This window comes from Mus caroli, chromosome 11 (genome assembly GCF_900094665.2).
Source record: "Mus caroli chromosome 11, CAROLI_EIJ_v1.1, whole genome shotgun sequence".
NCBI lineage: Eukaryota > Metazoa > Chordata > Mammalia > Rodentia > Muridae > Mus > Mus caroli.
Window position 1 is genome coordinate 114,353,167 of NC_034580.1, and position 22,189 is coordinate 114,375,355.

General features: G+C 52.1%; 1 protein-coding gene and 1 pseudogene across 4 annotated transcripts; one reads left to right on the plus strand and one right to left on the minus strand.

The window, feature by feature from the left end:
• Positions 1 to 4,229: 4,229 nt before the first annotated feature.
• LOC110304586 lies at positions 4,230 to 9,783 on the minus strand (annotated as a pseudogene).
• Engase (endo-beta-N-acetylglucosaminidase) lies at positions 9,628 to 21,753 on the plus strand. Of its 4 annotated transcripts, none has more exons than XM_021177026.2 (14): positions 9,628 to 9,900; positions 11,708 to 11,778; positions 11,912 to 12,109; positions 13,902 to 14,050; positions 14,499 to 14,656; positions 15,182 to 15,330; positions 15,533 to 15,698; positions 17,020 to 17,123; positions 17,417 to 17,525; positions 17,701 to 17,891; positions 18,334 to 18,482; positions 19,035 to 19,140; positions 19,409 to 19,523; positions 19,678 to 21,753. In XM_021177026.2, the coding sequence occupies exons 3-14, from the start codon at positions 11,991 to 11,993 to the stop codon at positions 20,089 to 20,091; spliced, it is 1,929 nt and encodes a 642-aa protein (XP_021032685.1). In that variant the 5' UTR covers positions 9,628 to 9,900; positions 11,708 to 11,778; positions 11,912 to 11,990; the 3' UTR covers positions 20,092 to 21,753. The 4 variants fall into 4 exon arrangements, with proteins under 4 accessions (XP_021032685.1, XP_021032684.1, XP_021032683.1 ...); XM_021177025.2 differs by having other exon boundaries at positions 9,634 to 9,900; positions 11,908 to 12,109; XM_021177024.2 differs by having other exon boundaries at positions 9,661 to 9,900; positions 11,908 to 12,109; positions 19,032 to 19,140; positions 19,678 to 21,701.
• The last annotated feature ends 436 nt before the right edge of the window (positions 21,754 to 22,189 follow it).

A 22,189-nucleotide genomic window follows, 5' to 3' on the forward strand; every position in this document is an offset into this window, starting at 1 on the left:
ACAGGTGGGACTTCTGGATCCCAGGAGATAAAGGCAGAAGCAGGGAAGAGTAGGATTTTCTGCCTTGCTTTGGAGGACTAAGAACATGGCAACACTGTGAGGTTTGGGGGGTGCGGGGAGCTGGGGCCTGGAGCCTCTGTTACAGTCAGGTGGCCAAGGATGTTTGGCAGGGGCTAGGTGGAACTAGCCATTGAAGTTTACGGCAAATGGAGAGACGGAGATAACGAATTGATAAGGGCAAGCTTTTCTATGTGGGTGATCTTAACACCCAGCAATTGTGCCAAGAAGTCAAGCTGTAAAGTAACAAACTGTGTGTGCAGTCTTTTATCCTCAGACTCAGGGAGGCCGGGTGGAGACTGGTAACTCCGCCCACTTCCCAGAGCAAAGGTGGGCAGAGCAAAAGGGAAGCCAGGTCAGGGCTCCAGAACATGGCCAGTCCTGGAGCCAAAGGCGGTAACATAAAACTACACGATACAAGTGCTGGCTTAGGGACACACCTCTGTATCTTCAGCTCCTCCAGAGTCTGAGGTGGGAGGATCCCTCAAGGACAGGAGATCAAGACTATCTTGTGTTAACATAGTGACACAAAACCAAACAAACAGGGCTGAGGAGTCAGCTCAGTAAGTGAGGACCAGAGCTCACGTCTACAGAACTCACATACATGCTGGGTGGGAATGGCTGTGTGCCTGTAATTCTTGTCTTGGAAGACAGAGACAGAGCATGCTGGATGGCAAGACTGGACATATCGATGAGCTCTGGGTTTGACTGAGAAGCCCTGCCTCAGTGAATAAGCTGCAAAGCAACTGAGGATGATTCTTGACATCAATCTCAGGGTCTCCACATGCTCTCCCACAGCCACACTCGTATATGTCTACACACGTAAATATGGACACCAGACGCACAAATGCAAATATGCACACACATGCACCATATACACATGTACAGTGCACACATGCACATCTACTCAACACACATGCATACTACACACACTCACATGTGCGCACATACACACACCACATAAGTTGCACATCACACACACATGTAAATAGGTCCATACACATGCAGATATGCACACACACATGCATACCATACATATACACAACACACACTTTTACATGCACACACACTTGAAAATGGAAAAGGAGTTAGTGGCTTGTTATTTATACCAATATACAAATTTATCAATAGGTTTGTAAGTAGATTATGAGCTTTTAAAATTATAGCAAAGCTGATAGTGGTGGCCCACGTCTTTAATCCCACCACTATCAGCTAATTTAGGAAGCAGAGGCAGGTAGATCTCTGTGAGTTCAAGGCCAGCCTGGTCTGCAGAGTGACTTCTAGGCCAGGTCAGGTTTGCAGTGAGACCCTGTCTCAAAACAAAACAAAACAAAACAAAACAAAACAAAACAAAACAAAACAAAACAAGAGAAGAGAGATAAACTAGAGCCACATAAGCCAACAGGCTCAATTTAGATCTTTCTTATTGTGTGTGTATGAGTATGTTGCCTATGTGTATGTGTGTAAATGGTGTACATGTCCCATACCCCTGGAGGCCAGAGCTGGAGCTACAGGTGGTTGTGAGCTACCATGTAGGTGCTGGGACTCAAACCCAAGACCTCTTGGGCAGCGAATGCTCTTAATTGCTCAGCTCTTCATCTCTCCAGACTCCACAAAGCTCAAGTAAAAGAGCATTGCTCAGTTAAACCACTAAAACACAGAAGAACATTTACAACGTGACACCATTTTTATAAAACACAGTTTCACACAAGCACACACGCATGTTTTAAATACGTGTCTTAGTCAGGGTTTCTATTCCTGCACAAACATCATGACCAAGAAGCAAGTTGGGGAGGAAAGGGTTTATTCAGCTTGCACTTCCATACTGCTGTTTATCACCAAAGGAAGTCAGGACTGGAACTCAAGCAGGTCAGGAAGCAGGAGCTGATGCAGAGGCCATGGAGGGATGTTCTTTACTGGCTTGCTTCCCCTNCCTTGCTCAGCCGGCTCTCTTATAGAACCAAGACTACCAGCCCAGAGATGGCACCACCCACAAGGGGACCTCCCCGCCTTGATCACTAATGGAGAAAATGTCTTATAGCTGGATCTCATGGAAGCATTTCCCCAATGGAAGCGCCTTTCTCTGTGATAGCTCCAGCCTGTGTCAAGTTGACACAAAACTAACCAGTACAAATACCTATGCATGTCTTGAAGCGTATTCTAGGATGTCTACAGGATGCAGGTTAGCCTGGCAATATGGGTGGAGTGTTGAGGGGTCTGTAGAGGAGAGGCAAACCTACCAGGGTGGGGAGAGAACTTCCTTCTTGGCTGCAGTAGCATAGAAGAACACACCTCACTAAAGGAGTAGAGTCTAACACATGGGTCTGTAGATGCGATATGGTTCTTTTGCTATGCTGGGGATAAACCCAAGGCCCTGCCCCCAAGCTGACGTTTCTTCCTAATCATGAACAGACCAGCCTCTATTCTATGCAATAGATGTTAGCTCTGTGGGACACTGGCAGAGCAGGGGTCTGTAAGGTGGGACCAAGGTGATAGAAGTGTGTGTGTGTGTGTGTGTGTGTGTGTGTGTGTGTGTGTAAGGCTGGTGCAAATGTGGGATGTGTGTGCATTTTCTGTGGGGGTTAAGGCAAAGGGACTTCCTTATTACATTGGCACAGGAGGCCCAGCACAAGGGTTGTGGAACTCTGCTCCTTTGAGATGTAGCTGTTTCCTTAAAGCTACAGAGCGATGATGTGGGGTTTAGCCCGAGGGATTCCATTCTGCACTGGTCAGGCCTTCCATAATGTTCATTTTATAACTGTTTGTGCGGTTACAAGAAAACAAGGGGCATGGGACACAAAGACAGGCATCCCAGGTGGCATTCCTTCACTGTGGAAGATGGAGCAGGTGGGTTACTTGAAGGCATGTTGGCTGGAGCGTGCCAGGAGCCGTCAACCCCTGGCTGGGCAGGCTGTCGAGCAGGTGTGTAGACACAGCCTCCAGTGGGCAGGAAGCTGGGCCAGGCAGCGGGAGCCCGAGGTCAGCCCTGGCTTCTCTCATGCAGTAAGACAAGCTGAGTGCCTGGGAAACCGCAGACAGACGTAACAGATGGGAGGGTTTGCTTGTGCCTCAGCTGTTCTGGGGCAGACGCCTGAATGGAGGGACAATGGGATTTATTGCTGACAGAACACAATGAGAAAGAACGAGATAAAACATTTTGCATAAGCAAATAAACACACACACACACACACACACACACACACCAGTTCAAACCAGGGGAAAAAACAGACAGCCTTGCAAGGCAGACTGATGTCCCAAGGTTTCTCAAATCTCTTACACAAAGTCCCCAACTAATCCACTTAGTGGCTTTCTGACCCTAGGACAGGGCAAAGCACACACACACACACACACACACACACACACACACACACACCCTTTTCTCTTTCCACTCCCTGAATGCTGTTCAGCAGGTTTAAGGAGGTGCTCGACGGTTATCAGATAGACTTTGTGCTAGATCCTGTAGCTCAGCTGCAGGTGTTCAGAGCAGATCTGTGGGCTAAATTCCTGAACAGCAATAAAGGCAGTTTTAAAAAAAGTATTGTGTGTGTGAGGTGTATGTGTGTTGTGTGTGTGTGTGTAGTGTGTGCATGTGTGTGTGTGTTGTAAGTGTTGTGTGTTTTTTGTGTGTGTTGTATGTGTTGTGTATAAGTGTACGTGTGTTGTGTGTATGTGGTATGTGTTTTTTGTGTGTTGTATGTTTTGTGTGTGTGTTGTATGTAAGTGTTGTGTGTGTTGTGTGTAAGTGTTGTGTGTATGTGGTGTGTGTTTTTTTGTGTGTTGTATGTTTTGTGTGTGAGTTGTATGTGTTGTGGGTATGTTGTATGTGGTGTGTGTTTTGTGTATGTGTTGTGTATAAGTGTTGTATGTGTTGTATGTGTTTTGTGTGTGTGTTTTATGTGTTGTGTGTAAGTGTTGTGTGTAAGTGTGTGTGTTGTGTGTTGTGTGTATATGTGGTGTAAGTGTTGTGTGTTGAGTGTGTTGTGTGTGTGTGCCATGTATAAGTGTGTGTTATGTGTGTGTGTTATGTGTAAGGGTTATGTGTGTTGTGTGTGTGTGTGTTGGAGGCTAGAAGTTGACACTCGGTATCATCTATTATGTTCCACTTTATCTTGTTTTGTTTTTCAACATCCAAAGCATTTTTTTAAAAAATTTAATAACAGTAAGACTCAGGGTTAGTTTTTATAGCCACAGCCAGCCCTTCGAGAGACCCCTTGCACGCTTGAACATCTGGCCCTTAGAGCTGACAGAATTTCGTGAAGCCGTGTGGAGTTTCTGGGGCCTTGGCCAAAATGCCCGTAGACCTTTCGATCCTTCTGAGGCCCAGACAGGAGCACAGTGCCACGGCTCTTGGGAGCCTCCAGGGCCAGCTGGTTGAAGGCGAGGATCTTAAGGATGTGACTTTGGCCCAGACAACTGTTGCACGGTCACCTGCAGTGCACACACAGGCAGCTTGGACGCATCATCCGTGACCGTTCCCAAACAACAGCTGTTTTGTTCTCTCAGCCGGCGGGAAGCTTTGTCTTTTGGACCATGCAGGACAGGAACGGAGATGGTCAGCTCGTGCCACTTACAAATAACCTTTTCAACAAAACCTGATTGTGTGGCTTGGCTCACAGCTGCAGGTGCACGGCCCAGCTCTGGGACTCCTCGGGCTGAACATTTCTGTTCTTGTTGGGGTGAATGTTAGCAACCCTGATGGTGCATCTGTAGGTTCACAACATTTACCTTGTTTTTAAATGTGTGTCTCATATGTGTAGGTTCCTGTGGAAACCAGAGGAGAACATTGGATGTCCTGGAGCTAGAGTTACAAGCAATTGTGAGCTGCCCCAACGTGGGTGCTGGGAATTGAACTCAGGTCCTCTGGAGGAGCAGCAAGCACTTTTAAAAAAAGATTTATTGATTGTGTGTGTGTGTGTGTGTGTGTGCGTGTGTGTGTGTAGTGAGTACACCATCACTGTCTTCAGACAGATCAGAAGAGAACATTGGGTCCTATTACAGATGGTTGAGAGCCACTATGTGTTTGCTGGGAACTGAACTCAGGGCCTCCAGAAGAGCAATCAGTGCTCTTAACCTCTGAGCCATCTCTCCAGCCCTCCCCACCACCCTGGCAAGCACTCTTAACTGTTGAACCATCCCTCCAACCCCTCCACTTATACTTTGAGACAAGTTTTCTCACTGTCTGGCTATGAGAGTGAGTGAGCCCAGGATGCCCTGCCTCTGCCTCCTGGCACTGTGATCACAGCCACTAGCCAGCACATTCATCCTCTCTCATGGCATTGGGGATCCAAACCTAGATCTTTCTACTTTCCCAGCAAGCACTGGACCCACCCATGCCCATCCCTCAGCCCCCTAAATGTATTCCTGACTTACAATATTTCCATTGGCTGTGTTTGTCAAGATGAGTCAAGAAATGGATATAGTTGTTAGCCCTAACAGATACAGTTAAACTTGATGAGAGCAATCCTTCAAGGACAGTGTCACTCTCCAGGATTCCTCCCATCTCCTCCGGTACCTGCCTTTGTTTCCTAGATTTCCCATTGTAGTTGAGATTCTTTCTCAAGCCCCACCTGAAGCTGGTTATAACATCTCTGTGAGATATTCACACCACTCAAGTGGCTGTAGAGGACTCCCTTTGGAAACTTTGTACATACTTTGTAAACTTTGTAAACTCTCAAGGTAGGAAAGTGGCCAGCCCACTCCCCACTCCCCAATACCAGCAGCCAGGCCCCCATCAAGATCTCTCTAACTGTCATAACTGTCAGAAAGGTCATCTTTAACCCTTCAACAGGACCCTCCCCAGATTATGCTAATTTTAGGTGAAACGTCTGAACAAAAGCCACCAATCCCTGAATAGGAAAACCCACCAATCCCTGAGCTCCCCCAAGCTCAGGACTTGAAATTCCACCAATAGTCACCCTGGAAATCTCCATCCTAAAAAGCTCCACCTTTCCAAAATCCCTACCTAAGCCGTGTGCTTTGTCCAATTCCCTGCTGCTGTCTGTTCCCTCCTGGGAGCATAGGCAGCCACAGCTGGATTGGTCCCTCCGCACCCTGGATGGCCTCTCCAATAAATCTCTTTGATGAGATTTGCTTCCTGACATGATTTCCATCCGCAGAAGACAATAAGCAGCGAGGGGAAGGAGGGCGAAAGGGAACAGAAGGAGCGGGCTGAGGCTGCTGAGCTCAGCAGTGGAGACCCTCTCCTAGGAGCTGCACCACCTTTGTTTAAAGAGGCTTCCTCTCAGCCGTCTGTGGTTCCTGAGCGCCTGTGACTCAGGAATGCCCCTCCACTGGGACACTGCCCCACCTCAGAGCTGGGTGGTCTCTGTCTGGGCTTCTGAGTCCTAGGACATCTTCCCATCTAAGCAGAGAGGCCGACAACTTCTTTCCTTCTTTTGATGATTAGTGAGAAAGGCAGTCGCTGGCCCTTGTTGATCTATGAAGGTTGTTGCGGTAACTCTCCAACCCAAGAAAGTCCAGGCCATGAAGACACAACTCAATTAATATGAATCCAAGCAGTGCGCCTCGACTGGGCAGATCTACCACTACATTACCATCTTCCCCATCTATTAAGGGGGTCCCCTTAGAACTTGCGGTTTCTCCAGGCCATGTGCTTCTGCTCCACTTTTCTACTTCTTCTTCCTCCTCCTCCTCTGTGTCCTCTTCCTCTTCCATTTTCTCCTCTTCTCCACCCCCCTTCTACTTCACCTTCCCTTTTATCTGCCCAATCATCAGCTCTCCTTTATTTTACAAATTAAGGTGGGAAGCAGGTTTACTAGAAATCACCAGAGTGCTGACTCACTCCTTGTTGGCAGCCCCTCACAGGAGAATGGAATTAGCCTCAAATGTAATTAGTCCTGGGGCTATCTGCAACTCCAGTGTTATCTGTTTTTAACAACAGCCCTCACCTCAGTGGGGGATGAAAAATGCCATTTCTGGAGCCAGATAGGAATAATCACGGGCTGGGAACAAATTTAGGTCACCCCAAATTCCATGTCTCGGTGTGGTAGCAGTTTCATGGAGTTTTTGTAGTAAGAGAACAAAGGAAGTCATAGATCAAGACACCTTCCAAATACACTGTTGGAAACATCAGGGAGGTGCGTTCAGCACAATAAGAACATCTGTGCTATAGGTCTCCCATGCTGTACGGTGACATTCTTAGCTCTGGGGTTGGTGGAACCCAGGGGGCCTGTTTGTACATTCTAAAGGATTTAGCTAATAGTCACAGGACATTAGGTCCCAGAGAGAAGGACAGTGGCTATTCCAGGGGCCAAGATAGGTCAGATAATCTGTGATTATACCCTAGATTGGCCACATTCCAAACTCTCAATAATCAAGGAAGTTCTAACCAGTTAACCAGCTTATAAAATGCAGCTTCTTTCCAGAAACTGTTGTTCATACATCATCTTAGATCAGTCACTATCACAGACATAGGATGTGTTGGGTTCAGTTAAGCACCTTTGCTCCTGGGAGAGCCTGCACAAAGTGGTCCAGGTTGAAGCTGTGTCAACTCTATGGAAGATCCAGGAGGCTGCTTCTGTCCTACCATCCTGTACCCTCTCACAGACTCAGGTGGCAGCCACAATTCCAACCATCAGAGCCTCACGCTCTCCCGGCAGCCAGCAGGAAGCAAGGTAAGAGAAGCACAGTGCTCGCCCAGAGCAACAGACCCTTGACTCCCACACGGGCCCTCAGTTTCCATGCTTCTCCTTCTTCTGGTCTTTGGAGCATTATGGGGACTGAGAGGGAAAGGGCGAGACAGAGTTAGGCTGTGTTATGGGATGCTGTCCTCTGGGCATGACACAACTATTGTCATCTAAATTGATCCCTCGCTCATGATACCTTCACAAGACTGGTCTATCATCATGCCCTTGTAGAAGGAGTGGAGAGTCGGGGGTCAGGTCATCAGACCCTAAACTGAGCATTCAACCAGTTCTTCTTTGTCACTCATGACCCTGTCCTAGATGCACAGGTCTTTGGGGGGGGCACCTAGAGTACAGAGGCAGGGAGTTGTGAGGTGGAGGGACAATCTACACAGCTTTCAAGATAGTTGTGTTTGCTCCACAAGGCGTTATAGTAGATGACTGTGTTTGGGCTTGTGACCTGCTACCTTCTCTCTGTCGCAGCCCCACACAGAGCTCCCCTCCCCACCCTGGGTCAGTGGGAAGAGGTGTCTTGCCAACTGTGACCCACAGATCAGAGTGTCTTGCTCCCCAGCGCCCCTTCCCTGGCCGGCTGGCCAACAGGCAATGTAACCAGGGCCTATATTCAACCACCTTAGTCACCATCCCCACCCTTGGCGTTTATGGATGCTTGGGGCCTCATAAAGCTCAAAGCCTGTAAACAGTAATAAAGAGGCCCAGAGAACTTGGCTTGGGCAAGCTGCTGTGGGGCCAGAAGCTGCAAGCTGCAGAGGGGTATTGGGCTCAGGGAGGAGAAGCCATTTCCTCATCTTCTGGCATTTCTGCTCACCGCTCTGAACACAGGACCATCAAGGTTACTGTGAATCTCTTCTGTGCCCAGGTACTGCGGGAGGTGCCCTCTGGCAGATGCAGCTTCCTGGGCCCTGAATGCTTGAGAGGATTTATTTCCTGCAGAACACAGGCTTAAGAGTAAGAAGAATGCATTCAGGGGAAAACGATCCATGCTCACCATGCTGACCACCCTACAGGGTCTAAGTTGTACAGGACAGATGGAAACAGTCCCTCCAGGTCAGCGGCACTGCCCCCCCATCTCTCCACCTGCCTTTACTCCTAGGTTTCCCATTGTACCTGGCTATAGCATCCCATCGAGCCCTGCCTTAAGCTGGTTATAACACCTCTTTCTTTTGTTCATTAGTAAGAAAAGACAATCGTCAGCCTTTGTTGATCTATGAATGGGATCCAAGAGACTCACTCAGTGTGGACTACAGGAAACTGCAGAATGCTGAGACCAGGAGAAACCGTCTTCCCTGGGGAAGAGCCCCTCTCCAGTTGGTTATCCAATTTCAAACGGTCAGCCCTGAAAACATTTGCATACAAGTAATATTAAAGGGACTGAACAGGTTGTGTTTATATACACACACACACACACACACACACACACACACACACACACGTAGATGACAAAAAAAGAAATAAAAATCATCAAGTTGAAAGAGATCGGATGAGGCACACAGGAATGATTGGAGGGAGGAAAGGGAAGGGAAACTGATGTAATTATATTTTAATTAAAAAAAAAAGCAGAATATTACAGGCGCCTGTAATCCTAGCAATTGGAGATGGGAATGAGATCCATCCAAGAATCCAGGGATCCAAGAATCCAGGGACCCAGGGAAGCTAGGCCACCAGTCTCTGTGGCCCAGTTCCAGGGCTCATTGCTACCGAGTACCGACTTGGTTGTCGCTGGCAGATTGTTTCATTTGTCTGGAAAGAGAACTTCGTGGCTAACTCTAAATAACACTTTTTTGGGTCTCTTAGAACCTTGGGCTCAGGATCCACGCAGACCCGCCTTTCTCCTAGACCCCGCCTATCAGGTCCCGCCCCGTCTCTCCGGTTATTTAACTCCGGCTCTACACCCGCGGCTTGCAGAACGTGGACAGATCCTAGCCGGAACTCGGTGCGAGCCAACCGCGGCGCTGCACACTCACCATTGGCTGAGAGCTGCGGCAGGGGCAGGCCCAGGCTTGCGATTGGCTGTTGGAGCAGTGTCTGGAGGGCTTAGCGGTCGGCAGTCGCTGACAGTCATGGAGACCTCATCGGTGCTGACCCGGGGAGCTGCAAGGCAGCGGAGCCCAGCGGCCCCAGAGAAGCAGGCGCAGGACCAGCCGGAGCGGAGGCCGGGGCGGCGGAGGCCGGGGCGGAGGTGCGCACGACTGGGCTGAGCTCCAGGTCTGGGCTTGGGGTGGCCATGCTGCCTGTCGTGCGGCGCGACACTGTCAGTTGCTTGCGGACAAACCTGCGTCCCTCCATCCTTCCATCCCCGGTCGCAGACTGGCCACCCGAGCAAGCTAGCAGCTCCCTTGTTCCTAATCTATGACGGACCCTGTCCCAGCCCATCGGGATCTCGTTCTGGCAGGCTGGCGCCAAGGCTACTGCACCTTCCTTTGGCCCTATAGATTAGGCAATCCCGAACATGGATGGCTTTCTGTTCGCGTGATATTTGAACTGAATCTTTAGGGACGAGGACTGTACTAGGTGGATCAGAATGAGCAAAGGCAAAGAAGTGGACAGACATACCCCTCTGGTCCAGGGTTGTAACCCCGTGGTCGGTAGGATACTGGGAAAGGTATCAGTACAAACTTGATGTGGCCCACTTCGTTTTTAAAACCCACAGCAGTGAGACAGATGGGCTATTCAGACTTGAGGATGGTTGCTGACCGACGGGAAAGGTATTTCTGGGTAGAAGCCATCCTAAGAAGGCCTTTTCCTTCTTACTGGAGGGATATTCAGGTGACAGGTGGGCATGGGCAGACGGGATGACTTTGAGTTCCTTTGGGTGCAGCTGAAGGATAAAGGAATCAGCCAGGGGGGCGCCGTCTGGAAGAGGAGTATTTGGGGGTGAGATTTCAAAGGCGGGTGTTTTGGTAAGGCAAGAGGATCACAAGTTTGAGGCCAACCTGGTGTAGTGAGGCCACATCGCAAAATTAAAATGGAAGGTCTTGAGAGAGATTCATGGCAGAGCACTTGCCTAGGATGTAGGAAGTTCTGGATTTGAGCCCCTAGCACCACAAGAAAAAGATGACATCTCCATTTTAGCCTGCTACTGTCTGGCCATCCCCAGAGTTCCAAAGGCTCCTAAGTTTACTTACAGAGGGACAGTGTGATTGATGGCAGAACCTGAGGAGGGAGCTCAAGTCATTCCTGATGGCCTCAGGCCCTGGGGGCTTTTAAGAATGCCAACTTGGATAACTGTGTACCTAAATGGCTACTATAGTGTCTCCTCACTACTCTTTAAAGGATACTTTGAAACATATTAACAAATGAACAGTTTCTGATTTTGCTGTACTCAGACTTTGCAACTTCATGAAGCCAATGTAGTTATTCCTTGTATTATTCAGTTGCTGAAGATGGGGGAGGGGGGGTCGAATGAGTGAGAGTTCCCACCCCATGTGGGCAGGAGACAAAGCCTGGTCCTGTCCTCCTGGGGTTTTCAATTTGGTTGGTACTCGAAGGAAGACCATATCCCTTGGCCAGAGAAGGCCTGTGGTTCTAGGACATGTTTAACTTGGGGTTTTCACCTGTTGGGTGGGGCTGTCATTGGCGTCTGTCCAAGCAGGAGCAGGCTTTAGTTGCTAATAAACAAGATGAACCCCAGATCTCCTTTTTCTGGTGCCGTGCATGCCTCTGGTGTGTATTTTATAAGCCATGTCCTGTGTTATTTAGCCATTTGCTTCCAGCAGTTATTTACCCTGTGGGTGCCTACGAGTGTAGCTCAGTTGACAGAGGGCTCACCTACCATGTGCAGAGCAGAGCCCTAGTTCAATCATCAGTATAAATGGGGGACTGTGGCAGAGCACCCCTCTAATCCCAGCTCATAGAAGGTGGTAGGACCGAGATCAGAAGTTCAGTGTCACCCTTGACTACACAGTTCCAGATTGACCTGGGCTACATAAGACCCTGTGTCAAAAAACAAGAGCAAACCAATCTTTCAAACCCCACCCTTTGCCTAGGATCAACGAGGATCAAGAGGAGGAAGCAGTCTTTAAAGAGGTGGTCAGTTTCACCCCGGATCCTTTACCAGGTGAACCAAAGTTCCCACTAATGTCCCTTCCTGGCCATCACAGTCCCCACTCCCCTCTCTGTCAGAGACGAAGAGTATGTTCGAGTCCCCTGATTGCCATTATTCCTTACGGTTCTCTCCGTGGACCAGCTAGATATTATGACAAGGATACTACCAGACCTATCAGCTTTTACCTGTCGACGCTGGAGGAGCTCCTGGCCTGGACCCCGCTCATGGAGGATGGCTTCAATGTAGCCCTGGAACCCCTGGTGTGTCGCCAGCCTCCACTCAGCAGCCCCAGGCCCCGGACCCTGCTGTGCCACGACATGATGGGTGGTTACCTGGAGGACAGGTGAGGCTCTGGTGCAGTGCTGGTCTTATTACTGGCCATCCCGGGATGGAAGAAGGTAGAGAGCAGTCATAGAACCCTGGACAGAGTTATGGAAGCAGGTTCCAGATGGGCCTCTGACACCTCAGGGAGAGAAACTCAGTCCCAGGTTAACCTTCCTGTGGCAGAAGCAATATGGAATTGGGCGAGCTCTCGTCTGTTTTAGCCGCAGACAGCTAGTCCCTCTGGCCCAGCAGCCTTAGCCTCATCTCATTTGTCTGTTGCGCTTCCCCTAGGCTCTGTCCTGGTTCGGGCCTCTTGCCCTGGCTTCCTGTGCTGTCTTCCGCCTCACTCTCCTAGCTATGCACGAGCTAGCTAGAGAGACATTTTTAACATCTATTGAACACTCTCGGACAGGATGATTGATGGGAAGTTGAGTCAGACCCAGCTGCCCAGCCAGGGGGTGTGGCCAACCTGTAGATCCAGGGACATGGCCCTGAGGGCAGTGCTGACCCTGTGCAGGGACCGGAAGCCTGAGACAGGGCCTGTGTGTGCTCAGCCTTCCTGCTTCCTGCGCCTTCATCTGCTCACAGAGGCCAAATGCTGTCTGTGCATTTCCGTGGCCTGTGCTAACTCCCTGGTCTGTGAATGAGCTTTCCTCCTCAAATGCGCCGCGATTTATTTTAGAGACTGGGTTTGGCTGTGTAGTTTGGTCTGGTATAGAACTCACTATGTAGCTCAGATGGCTCCTAACTCCAGTCACCCTCCCTCAGGGAACATCACGCCCAGTGTGCTCCTGACTACCTTGAGTGAGTGAGTGTGGGGCCAGAGGTCAGCCTTGGCCTCTGATAGACCTCTGATGCTGTCTATCTTATCCTTGAGACATACTTCCTCACAAGGCTGGAACTCACCAAGTATGCGAGACTAGTCAGTGATGGAAGCAAGCTCCACCCTAAAAAGATATATTTATTTTATATATTTGAGTATGCTGTCGCTGTCTTCAGATACATCAGAAGAGGGCATCGGGTCCCATTACAGATGGTTGTGAGCCAATGTGTGGTTGCTGGGTTTTGAACTCAGGACCTCCAGAAGAGCAGTCAGTGCTCTTAACCGCTGAGCCATCTCACCAGCCCTGAGTTTTTTGGTTTTAAATCCGTTCTGGGGATAGAAGTCATCCAAAGGAAGCATTTTAGTGACTGACCCTCACCCTGTGAACTGGCTGGTTTGTGTGTCAACTTGACACGGGCTGGAGTTATCACAGAGAAAGGAGCTTCAGTTGGGGAAATGCCTCCATAAGATCCAGCTGTGGGGCATTTTCTCAATTAGTGATCAAGTGGGGAGGGCCCCTGGTAGGTGGGACCATCCCTGGGCTGGTAGTCTTGGGTTCTATAAGAGAGCAGGCTGAGCAAGCCAGGGGAAGCAAGCCAGTAAGTAACATCCCTCCATGGCCTCTGCATCAGCTCCTGCTTCCTGACCTGCTTGAATTCCAGCTCTGGCCTCCTTTGGTGATGAACAGCAGCATGGAAGTGTAAGCTGAATAAACCCTTTCCTCCCCAACTTGCTTCTTGGTCATGGTGTTTATGCAGGAATAGACACCCTGACTCAGACACCCCAGTTCCCACTCCTGACTGCTCTTGACAGAAGAGCCTCAGGTTGTGCCTGCCTTCACCCTTCCCCACAAGGTCTCACACAGCAGGCTTCAGTCAGAGCCAGTGACCATAGCTGAAGAACAGCACTTGAGACAAGTCTAATCCACGAGCAATCACTGTGTCCTGATTCTGTGTCTTGGGGCCCGACTATTCCGTGTCTTCACCAGGTTCATTCAGGGCTCAGAGGTGCAGAACCCCTATTCCTTCTACCACTGGCAGTATATCGACATCTTTGTGTACTTCAGCCACCACACGGTCACCATCCCCCCAGTGTGCTGGACCAATGCCGCACACAGGCACGGGGTCTGCGTGCTGGGTAAGAGCCAGGTGGTTAGCGTACCCATTGGGTGGTCCTGTAATTGAGCGGTAGCAGTGTCCGTGGGTTCGGATGGGTGTCTGCACACTTTCCCAGAGAGGGCCAGATGGCATCTATGTTTTTAGCATGTGGGCCATTGGTCAGGGTGGTGGTGACCAGCCTAGGAACATCTGTAGATGATGGGCAGCCAGACGGGCCTGCTGTGTCCCAGGAAAGCAGTGCTCACCTGAGCGGTGGCTGGATCTGGCCTGAGGCCATAGTTTGCCAACCACTGGGTCAGTCAGTGCATCTCCGGCTTTGTTCTGAACCCTCCGTGACCACATCCCAAAGGACCACTCACTGAATGTCTACTTTTCCCAATAGTCCTGGTGTCCCGGAAGCACACTTGTCCGAGCCCTGGGTCGGAAGAGAGCTATCTGTGCAGCCGTTTCCGCCTCTTGTCTCACAGGGACCTTCATCACAGAGTGGCAAGAGGGAGGCAGGCTCTGCGAAGCCTTCCTGGCCGGGGATGAGCCCTCCTTCCAGGCCGTGGCCGATCGGCTGGTCCAGATTGCTCAGTTCTTTCGTTTTGACGGCTGGCTCATCAACATCGAGAACTCCCTGACTGTGAGCGTTTGTTTCAGTGGGGTCCTGGTGCCAGTCCCCCTCACCCCTCGCTTTGCAAATTCCTCTTTGCTTGTTTCTCCTGACCCGACCCCTTTCTTTACTCCTGCCCCTTTGCTTGGCCCCTCTTGCCCTGCACCCAGCCCCTCGGCCATAGCAGCAAGATCCATTTCTCACATCCCAGTGAGGACTAGCTGCTGGGAAGAGGAGCCCAGCTAGTTCTTGAGCTCCTCTGGTGTGCCCTCTTCGGCTTCTTCCTCAGTGTGCCCACACCCTTTTCCCCTATCCCTGCTTTGGGCTTGTGGGCTTTGCCCCCCTCCCTTTTTTTTTTTCTTATCTTTTCCTGAGTTCTGGGCTATGGTTTTTCCTGTCCAGCAAGGATGGCTAGGTCCTCCCTGATGGCCATGAGACATGGGAAATTTTTGGTGTGGTTGGCTCTTGTGGCCTCCCCTGTCTACTATACTGAGTCATTTCTCATGACAGTCGTGCCCAGCCTCGAAAAGGTCTCATCTCCCTCCTCTCTTGCAGCCAGCTGCCGTGAGGAACACACCTTTATTTCTCCAGTACCTGACTGCACAGCTCCATCAGCAGGTCCCTGGAGGTCTGGTGCTGTGGTACGACAGTGTGGTACAGAGCGGGCAGCTCAAGTGGCAGGATGAACTGAATGATCAGAACCGGTGAGCATAGGATGGCTGTGCAGGAAGATGAGCTGGCCAGGCCATGGGCATCCCATGTGGGCCTCTCGGGTGGGACCATTCCCCACTGGGCAGCCCCCGTCCCTGGGTGATATGTGCCCGTGAGCATCAGGGAGGCGGACTGCAGCAGCTAGGGGCCCCATCCAGCTGGGCCTGGCCTCAGCCGGTCCTTGCCACCTCTCAGGGTCTTCTTTGACTCCTGCGATGGCTTCTTTACCAACTATAACTGGCGGGAGGACCACCTGCAGCGGATGGTGGCACAGGCCGGGGAGCGCCTGGCTGACGTGTACGTGGGTGTGGATGTGTTTGCTCGGAGCAATGTGGTCGGAGGCCGTTTTGATACTGACAAGGTAAGCAGTGGCCTTCGCATCAGGGCTGCTGGTCTGGTCTGCATGCCCTCTGTGGCCTCTGTCTTGGGGTTCTTCCATTCTTACTAGTACCTCAAAGGAAACCAGGGTACCCTGGTGTTCCCAGGACCCGTCCTACATCTCTCCCACCCACCCTTCCAGTCACAGGCAAGGATCCTGTCCCCACCCATGTATCATTTCCCATAGGCACAGATTTCCTCCTGGGCTACGTGCACAAGCCTCGGAACACATTGAGTGACCTTTTGTGTCACTAGGCAGACATAGGGGGCATGTCGGGGTTGGGGAGGCTGTAGTGGGCAGAGGTGAAGCAAGTGGTTTTGGGAGAGGGAGGGGGAGGAGGGAAGGAAAGGTGAGAGCAGACTCCGCTCCTATCTGTCAGTCCTGCCTTTCCCCTAGGTGCAGGGTTCTCAGTCATGAGGAAGCTATAGATGAATCATTTAATCCAGTGCCCAGGTTTCACTTCTGTTGTGATAAAATACCCTGACACAATGCAGCAGGAGACACGGGGTTTAATCTCAGGTTACAGTGCGTCGGTGTGTAGGGAAGGGAAGGCATCTATCACAGCAATCAGGACCCGTGGGAAATGACACGGGTGCCTGCTTGTTCTCAGCTAGCTTTCTTTGCCTTTATCCCATCAATCTTTATTTTTGAGACAGGGTCTCTCTTTGTAGACATGGCTGCCCTGGAACTTGCTTGTAGACTAGGCTGGCCTTGATCTCCCTGTCTCTGCCTCCTGGGGTTGAAGATCACCAAGCCCAGCTTTTCCTCTTTTATACTGTTCAGGACCACCCAGCCTAGGGAATGGTACCGCCTACAAAGGGCTAGGTCTTCCCTACATCAAATAACAAGGCTAGTATCACACCCAGGCCTCCCCGCAGGCAGACCTAATGCAGACCACCTCTCAGTGAGACTCCCTTCCTAGGTGAGTCCATGTGTGCCAAGCTGACGGTTCAAACTAAGCAACACACTTCCAAAGAACCAGGAACTGAAGATTCTCTACCCTCTGTGATTCTAGTAAGGTGACAAGAGGTGTCACACCTTCCTGCTCTGTCCACCAAGATAGGCTCCTTCATGGTTGAGCCCACCCTGTTTTTCTTCAGCTGCCTCTCCAGTACCCCGACCCCCTCTAGCTGTCTCGTGAGACACCAGGGATGAAGCCCAAGACCCTCTGCCTGGAGCTGTGAAGGAAAACTTCTCCTCACTGGCCCTGCCCGGGAGAGCCTTGCCTGTGGGCTGGCATCCAGGAAGCTCATCTGGACTCCGGTCCCAATGTTCAGCACCTCCCTGGTTTCTGTCTCCCCAGTCCCTGGAGCTGATCCGCAAGCATGGCTTCTCGGCGGCACTGTTTGCTCCTGGGTGGGTGTATGAGTGTCTGGAGAAGAGGGACTTCTTTCAGAACCAGGACAAGTGAGTCCCCAAGGGCTTTGGCTTGGGCTGGCAGGAGAGAGGATGTCCTTGCTCTCCAGTGGGGTGGTGACTGGGGACAAGGGGGATCAAATGAGAACAAAGTGGCCACCCTGGGAGCTCCCTGGGATGATTCTGGAGACCAGGCAGGGAGGAGGGAACAGAAGGTGAGAGCAGCTTCCTGCAGATGGCCCCTGACCTGTCCCTAGCTGAGTGCCGCGGGCTGCCTGGATGGCCTCTCTTAGAGATTCCCCCAGCTCCACACCCGGCTGCAGACTCCCTCTTGCCCCCTTTAGGTTTTGGAGACTGCTGGAGCGCTTCCTTTCCACACACAGTATCTGCTCCCTGCCCTTTGTCACCTCTTTCTGCCTGGGCCTGGGTACTCGAAGAGTCTGCTATGGCAAGGTATGCAAGTCATGGTCTCTGTGTCTGGTCTCTGCCTAGGATGGGTGGGAGGGGCTGAAGGGTATGTGTGGGAGAGCCATGTGTGGCTGTCCCTACCCCCTCCATGCACTCTTGCTGTCTGCCTCTGCAGAGGCCACTGCCCCTGTCCCATTTGCCACTTTCCCTCTTTCTTCAGGAGCAAGCAGTGGGGCCCTGGTACCACCCTAGCGCCCAGGAGACACAGCCCCTCTTTGGTGAACATAAGCTGGCTGGTGACAGTCGGGGCTGGGTGAAGACGCACTGCTGCCTGACTGATGCCTGGCACGGGGGCAGCTCTCTGCTGCTCCGGGGCCTGATCCCACCCGAGGTTGACAGTGTAGCTGTGAGGTGGGTGAGTGACAGACAAGTGTGTGGGTCTCTGTCTTCTGTCCTCCGCGTCTGCAGCTAATTAGGCAGAGAGGGTAGGGTCTGCAGGAGCTGATTGAGGACAGGCATTAGATCTCAGATGGCTTCTTTTACGCTGTGGCGAAACACACTGCACAGGGCCCCTGTAGCTTTCTGAAGTGTTACCCAGCTGTGACAGCTGAGTGCAGTGCCAGGCAGGAGTCTGAGGCCGCCCACTGAGTAGTACTTCCTGACATACGGCTGCCTTAGATGGTGCCCGGGAAGAAATTAGAACCAGGACCTTCCAGTCTACAGCAGTCTAGCCATAGAAATGGCCGAGCCCCAGCAGGGCCAAGTATGCAGTTTTCACCACTCCACTCAGAGCCAGGCAGGGAGGGGCTGGGTGAGGACCTCTTCCACCTCTCATCAAGTTCCCCTCCTCCAGGCTGTTCTCTCTGCACATCCCAGTGCCACCCAAGGTTTTCCTGTCCATGGTGTACAAGTTTGAAGGCTCAACAGATGTCCAGGTGGCTTTGGAGCTCACAACAGGAGATGCCAGCAGCTGTCATGTGGGTGGCATGTTGGTGTTAAATGGTGAGAGGCTGGGTGACTTCATGGAAGAGAGGTGGAGAAGGCCCTGGCTCTGGGCGGAGCTGCTGCGGGCAGGGCTGCTGTGGGCGGGTCTGGGCAGCTCCCACCTTGGGTGCAATCTGTGGTTTGTGGTTATTACCTGCATATAGAGACTTGCTAAGCCCAAGCTGTCCTCTGTGACCCTGCTAAGTGGCGTGGTCTTCTGGGCAGGTTGGGTGCAGGTCTCCTCCTCTCTGGGACACTGAGGTGTTCACATTAGAAGGTTATAGAGATGGCAAGTTGGGAGAAGCCAAGATGAGTGAATCTAGCCAGTAAAATACATGCACCCCCCCACTAGTCCTCCAAAGCTTTTTCTCCGTGGTGCCCAAGAGTCTGTTCCACCAGGGATCTTACCTAGACACCCACCCCATCACTGCCCAACCAAAAGTCTTACCTAGACACCCCTCCCCCCACTGCCCCATAGGTGTCTTACGTAGACATCCTTCCCTGCCTCATCCTGCCCCTCTTGGGTTTTCCTGTTGGATTCTCCTTTCTGAAGCCCATGTCTTCCAGCAGAAACTGGCTCACGGCACAGCCCCAGACCCCTCCGGGTACCCCCCACCAGGCTGGCCAGATGGGCCAGCAGTTGTGGCCAGCAGCTCAGTGGGGGCTGGATTCAACGGTGAGTCCCTCTCCTGGCAAGTCCCATAAGGCATTGAGCACACATGGGGGAACTTAGAGTCTGCACTGAGAAATCCTAGAAGAGAGAGAAGGGGAGGCCTGGGTTTGACCCTCCAGGGTTTGGTAACAGTGAGACAAGGACACTCCTTGCAGGCACCTGCTGTAATCCTGGGCCCTGTGACCTGGGGCACCCTTGGGATGCTTCCCCTTCATGCTGCGACTAGGGCCCTCGCCCAGCCAGCTTGTGAGCAGCCTGTGTGCTCTTTCAGCTGCTATGAGGTAAACCTTCATGGGTGCCTGCTCCAGGACCTCTTGGTGAGCTTCTCACGGCCGCCAGGCAGCCGGGAGGAGGAGAACTTCATTTGTCGCCTTGGAGAGATCCAGGTATGTATGTGGGAGAAGGGATGGATGGGAGGGTGTCTGGGCCCCTAGGGAGGACTGGGTGGAAGAGGGATAGATGGAGCACTGAGGAGTAGGTGTGAGGGGATGTCCTTTATCTCTGGGCACCCAGCCAGGCCAACCTTCTCTCTCTTACCAGGTGGTTGATGCCAGCAGCCTTCTGGCCCCTCTGCCCCGGGTGCAGAATGTCACCATTTCTCAGATACGATGGCTTCCTCTGATCACTGGGTCTGAGGGCCTCCCTACCCGGCTCCTCCTCAGCTGCACCCTGCACTGGTCCTACCTGCTGCTCCGAGCCCGCTGCTTCCGCATTCACTGCTGGAAACTGACAGGAAGCAGCTCCGCGGCAGAGTCCCCAGAGACAGAGAAGCCCACGTTCCTGGGCCTGGCTTTCGCCAACCAATACCGTGTGGTGGACTTGGCTGTGGAGGCTGCTGGATTTGGGCAGGATGGTCGTGTGGAGTTCCTGGTGGAGCCTGTCCCCAGGGAGGGTTTCCCGGTGCCCCAGGCTGAGTGGGGAAAGGCGGTCCTGCTCTTCTCTGTACCACAGTGAGCCCGCTCCAGAGCACAGCGTCTCCTCGCCCACCTCAAGACTCGAGGTTTCCTCTTGGCCAGCCGCCCGAGGCTGCGTGAACTGCCGAGGACAGCCGGATCCCCAGGAGATGAGGTCTCCAGGTTCTGGCTGTGACCTCAGGAAGCTGTGCCCCACGGGTGCTAGGCGAGTTCCCCTTCCACAGTGCTCTCCATGGGATGTGGTTCTCAAGGAAGAAGGAGAAAGTTTGAGGTTTCTTCCGGAAAATTCCATAAAGGCTATTTCTCCGAGGCTGAAAAGGTGCTTCTTTTGAGAATGGCGGCCATTTATCCTGTAGCTTCGACAATCAGAGGCAAACGGCACGGGTGGCAGGCAGTAAGGAAGACTGAGAGGACAGTCAGGGGAGGAGTGGGAGTCAGGGTTGCTCACGGAGTAGCTGGAGTGGTGCTCCCCAGGACCAGGAGCATCATCAGGTGGCTCCTGGCACCACACCCCCACCTGTATAAGGTGGGCCAGCCACATGTCACACTTCAGACTAACCATATGGATGGCGGCTCTGGCAGCTGACTGTCCCAGAGAAGCCCAAATTCCTCACCTGTGTGATATGAGGGTGCTAGCCACCATCTCATGTCCCCCAAGAGGCAGGTGAGCCCCGCCTGCTTCCAGGTACAGTGACATCCTTAGCTGTACCAAAGCCCTGGTGACACTAGGCTGTCTGTGTGGGAACTTCCTGCTGTGTGTCTGCATCCTGGGTGACGACCCCACCACTTTTCCCGCCTCTCCCACAGTGGAACTCTCATCCTTTCTGTGTTCCAAATGTGACCCTCTTTGACACAGCTCTGTGGTCTGACCTGTGGCCCTCATGCTGCAGTATGGGGAGAGGCCGCAAGATGGCAGAGCAGCCTGTTGCCATCTTCCGGGGTGTAGGGACTGAATGGATGGGGTTTCCTCAGATTCCTGAGTGTGGGGCAAGGAGAGAGGCTCCTGCCTGCATGGGCTGAGCGCTGGCTGCCCTCTCACCCCCATCTTCCTCGATTTCCTGGGCACCCTGTTCCTCTTGAGTGAAGTATAAGGGTGAGGACCTAGAACCTGAGATTGGGACCATTCTGCCCTGTCCCATGTGGTCCTACCAGCTCTCACATAGACAGGGTGCAAGGCAGGGCCTCTGGTAAAGCCCAGGCCACTACTGTACTCTGGCATGGCTCTGCCAATCTTGTACGGGATGGGGGTGGGGGAGCACCTGGAGCTGTCGTCCAGAATCTGCCCCGGGAGCCTTGGCTCACCCATGCCCAGCCAGGGTCCTGTGTGACTGGAGTGGAGTCAGTGGGGAGCAGAGCGGCTGGCTGGCTCTGGGCAGGGCAGCAATCCCTGAATGCCCTGCTTCCCCGTGGTACAGAGTATGCTTTTAAAAGTGCTGGTTCCTTCAAATATTTTATGCAGAGAAGGAGAGAAAATTTATAGTGGCAATTATTCCCTCACAGTCTGGTGAGCAAGCAATTAGAAGGAAGGGGGCTTAGCGGAGCCACGGCGTGAGGTAGAGCAGCGCAACCTCACTTCCCAGGAGCACGGCCCCTAGTCCCGGCAACACTGGCTCCTGCGCAGGAAAATTAATCTGCCGGCATTTAAGCTTAGGCCCCTCTGGTGGATATAATCACTCAGAAATAAATTATCCAATGTGAAAAATGAGATGTTGAGTCTTGTGTGATCCAGCTCTGAAGCCTTGGGGTTGGACTCTGCATCTGGACCCTGTGCAGACCTCAGCCCTTTCCTCCCAGTTCCCCTCCCTCCCTCCCTCTTTCCTGATTCCATCAGAAGGAATGTCCTTGACTGTCTCACTGTCCCAGGACACAAGAGGCTGGCGTTGCAGTGGTCACCTTGAAATGAGTGTAGGGTCATACAGCTCAGGGCATCCACACCACAGTGGCCTCCCTCCCTGAACACCATGGCTGTGGAATGTCCAGCATGCCTCTGCTTCTTTAGGTGTGACTTGTCACAGAAGCCACTGGGCCATTCTGTTCCACTAGCCTGCCTTAGGCTGGGGTGCACCAGGCCAACTTGAATAAGGGGCTCAGAATTCCCTCAGTTATTTGCTCTATTTATTTAGTATACAGTCTCCCCA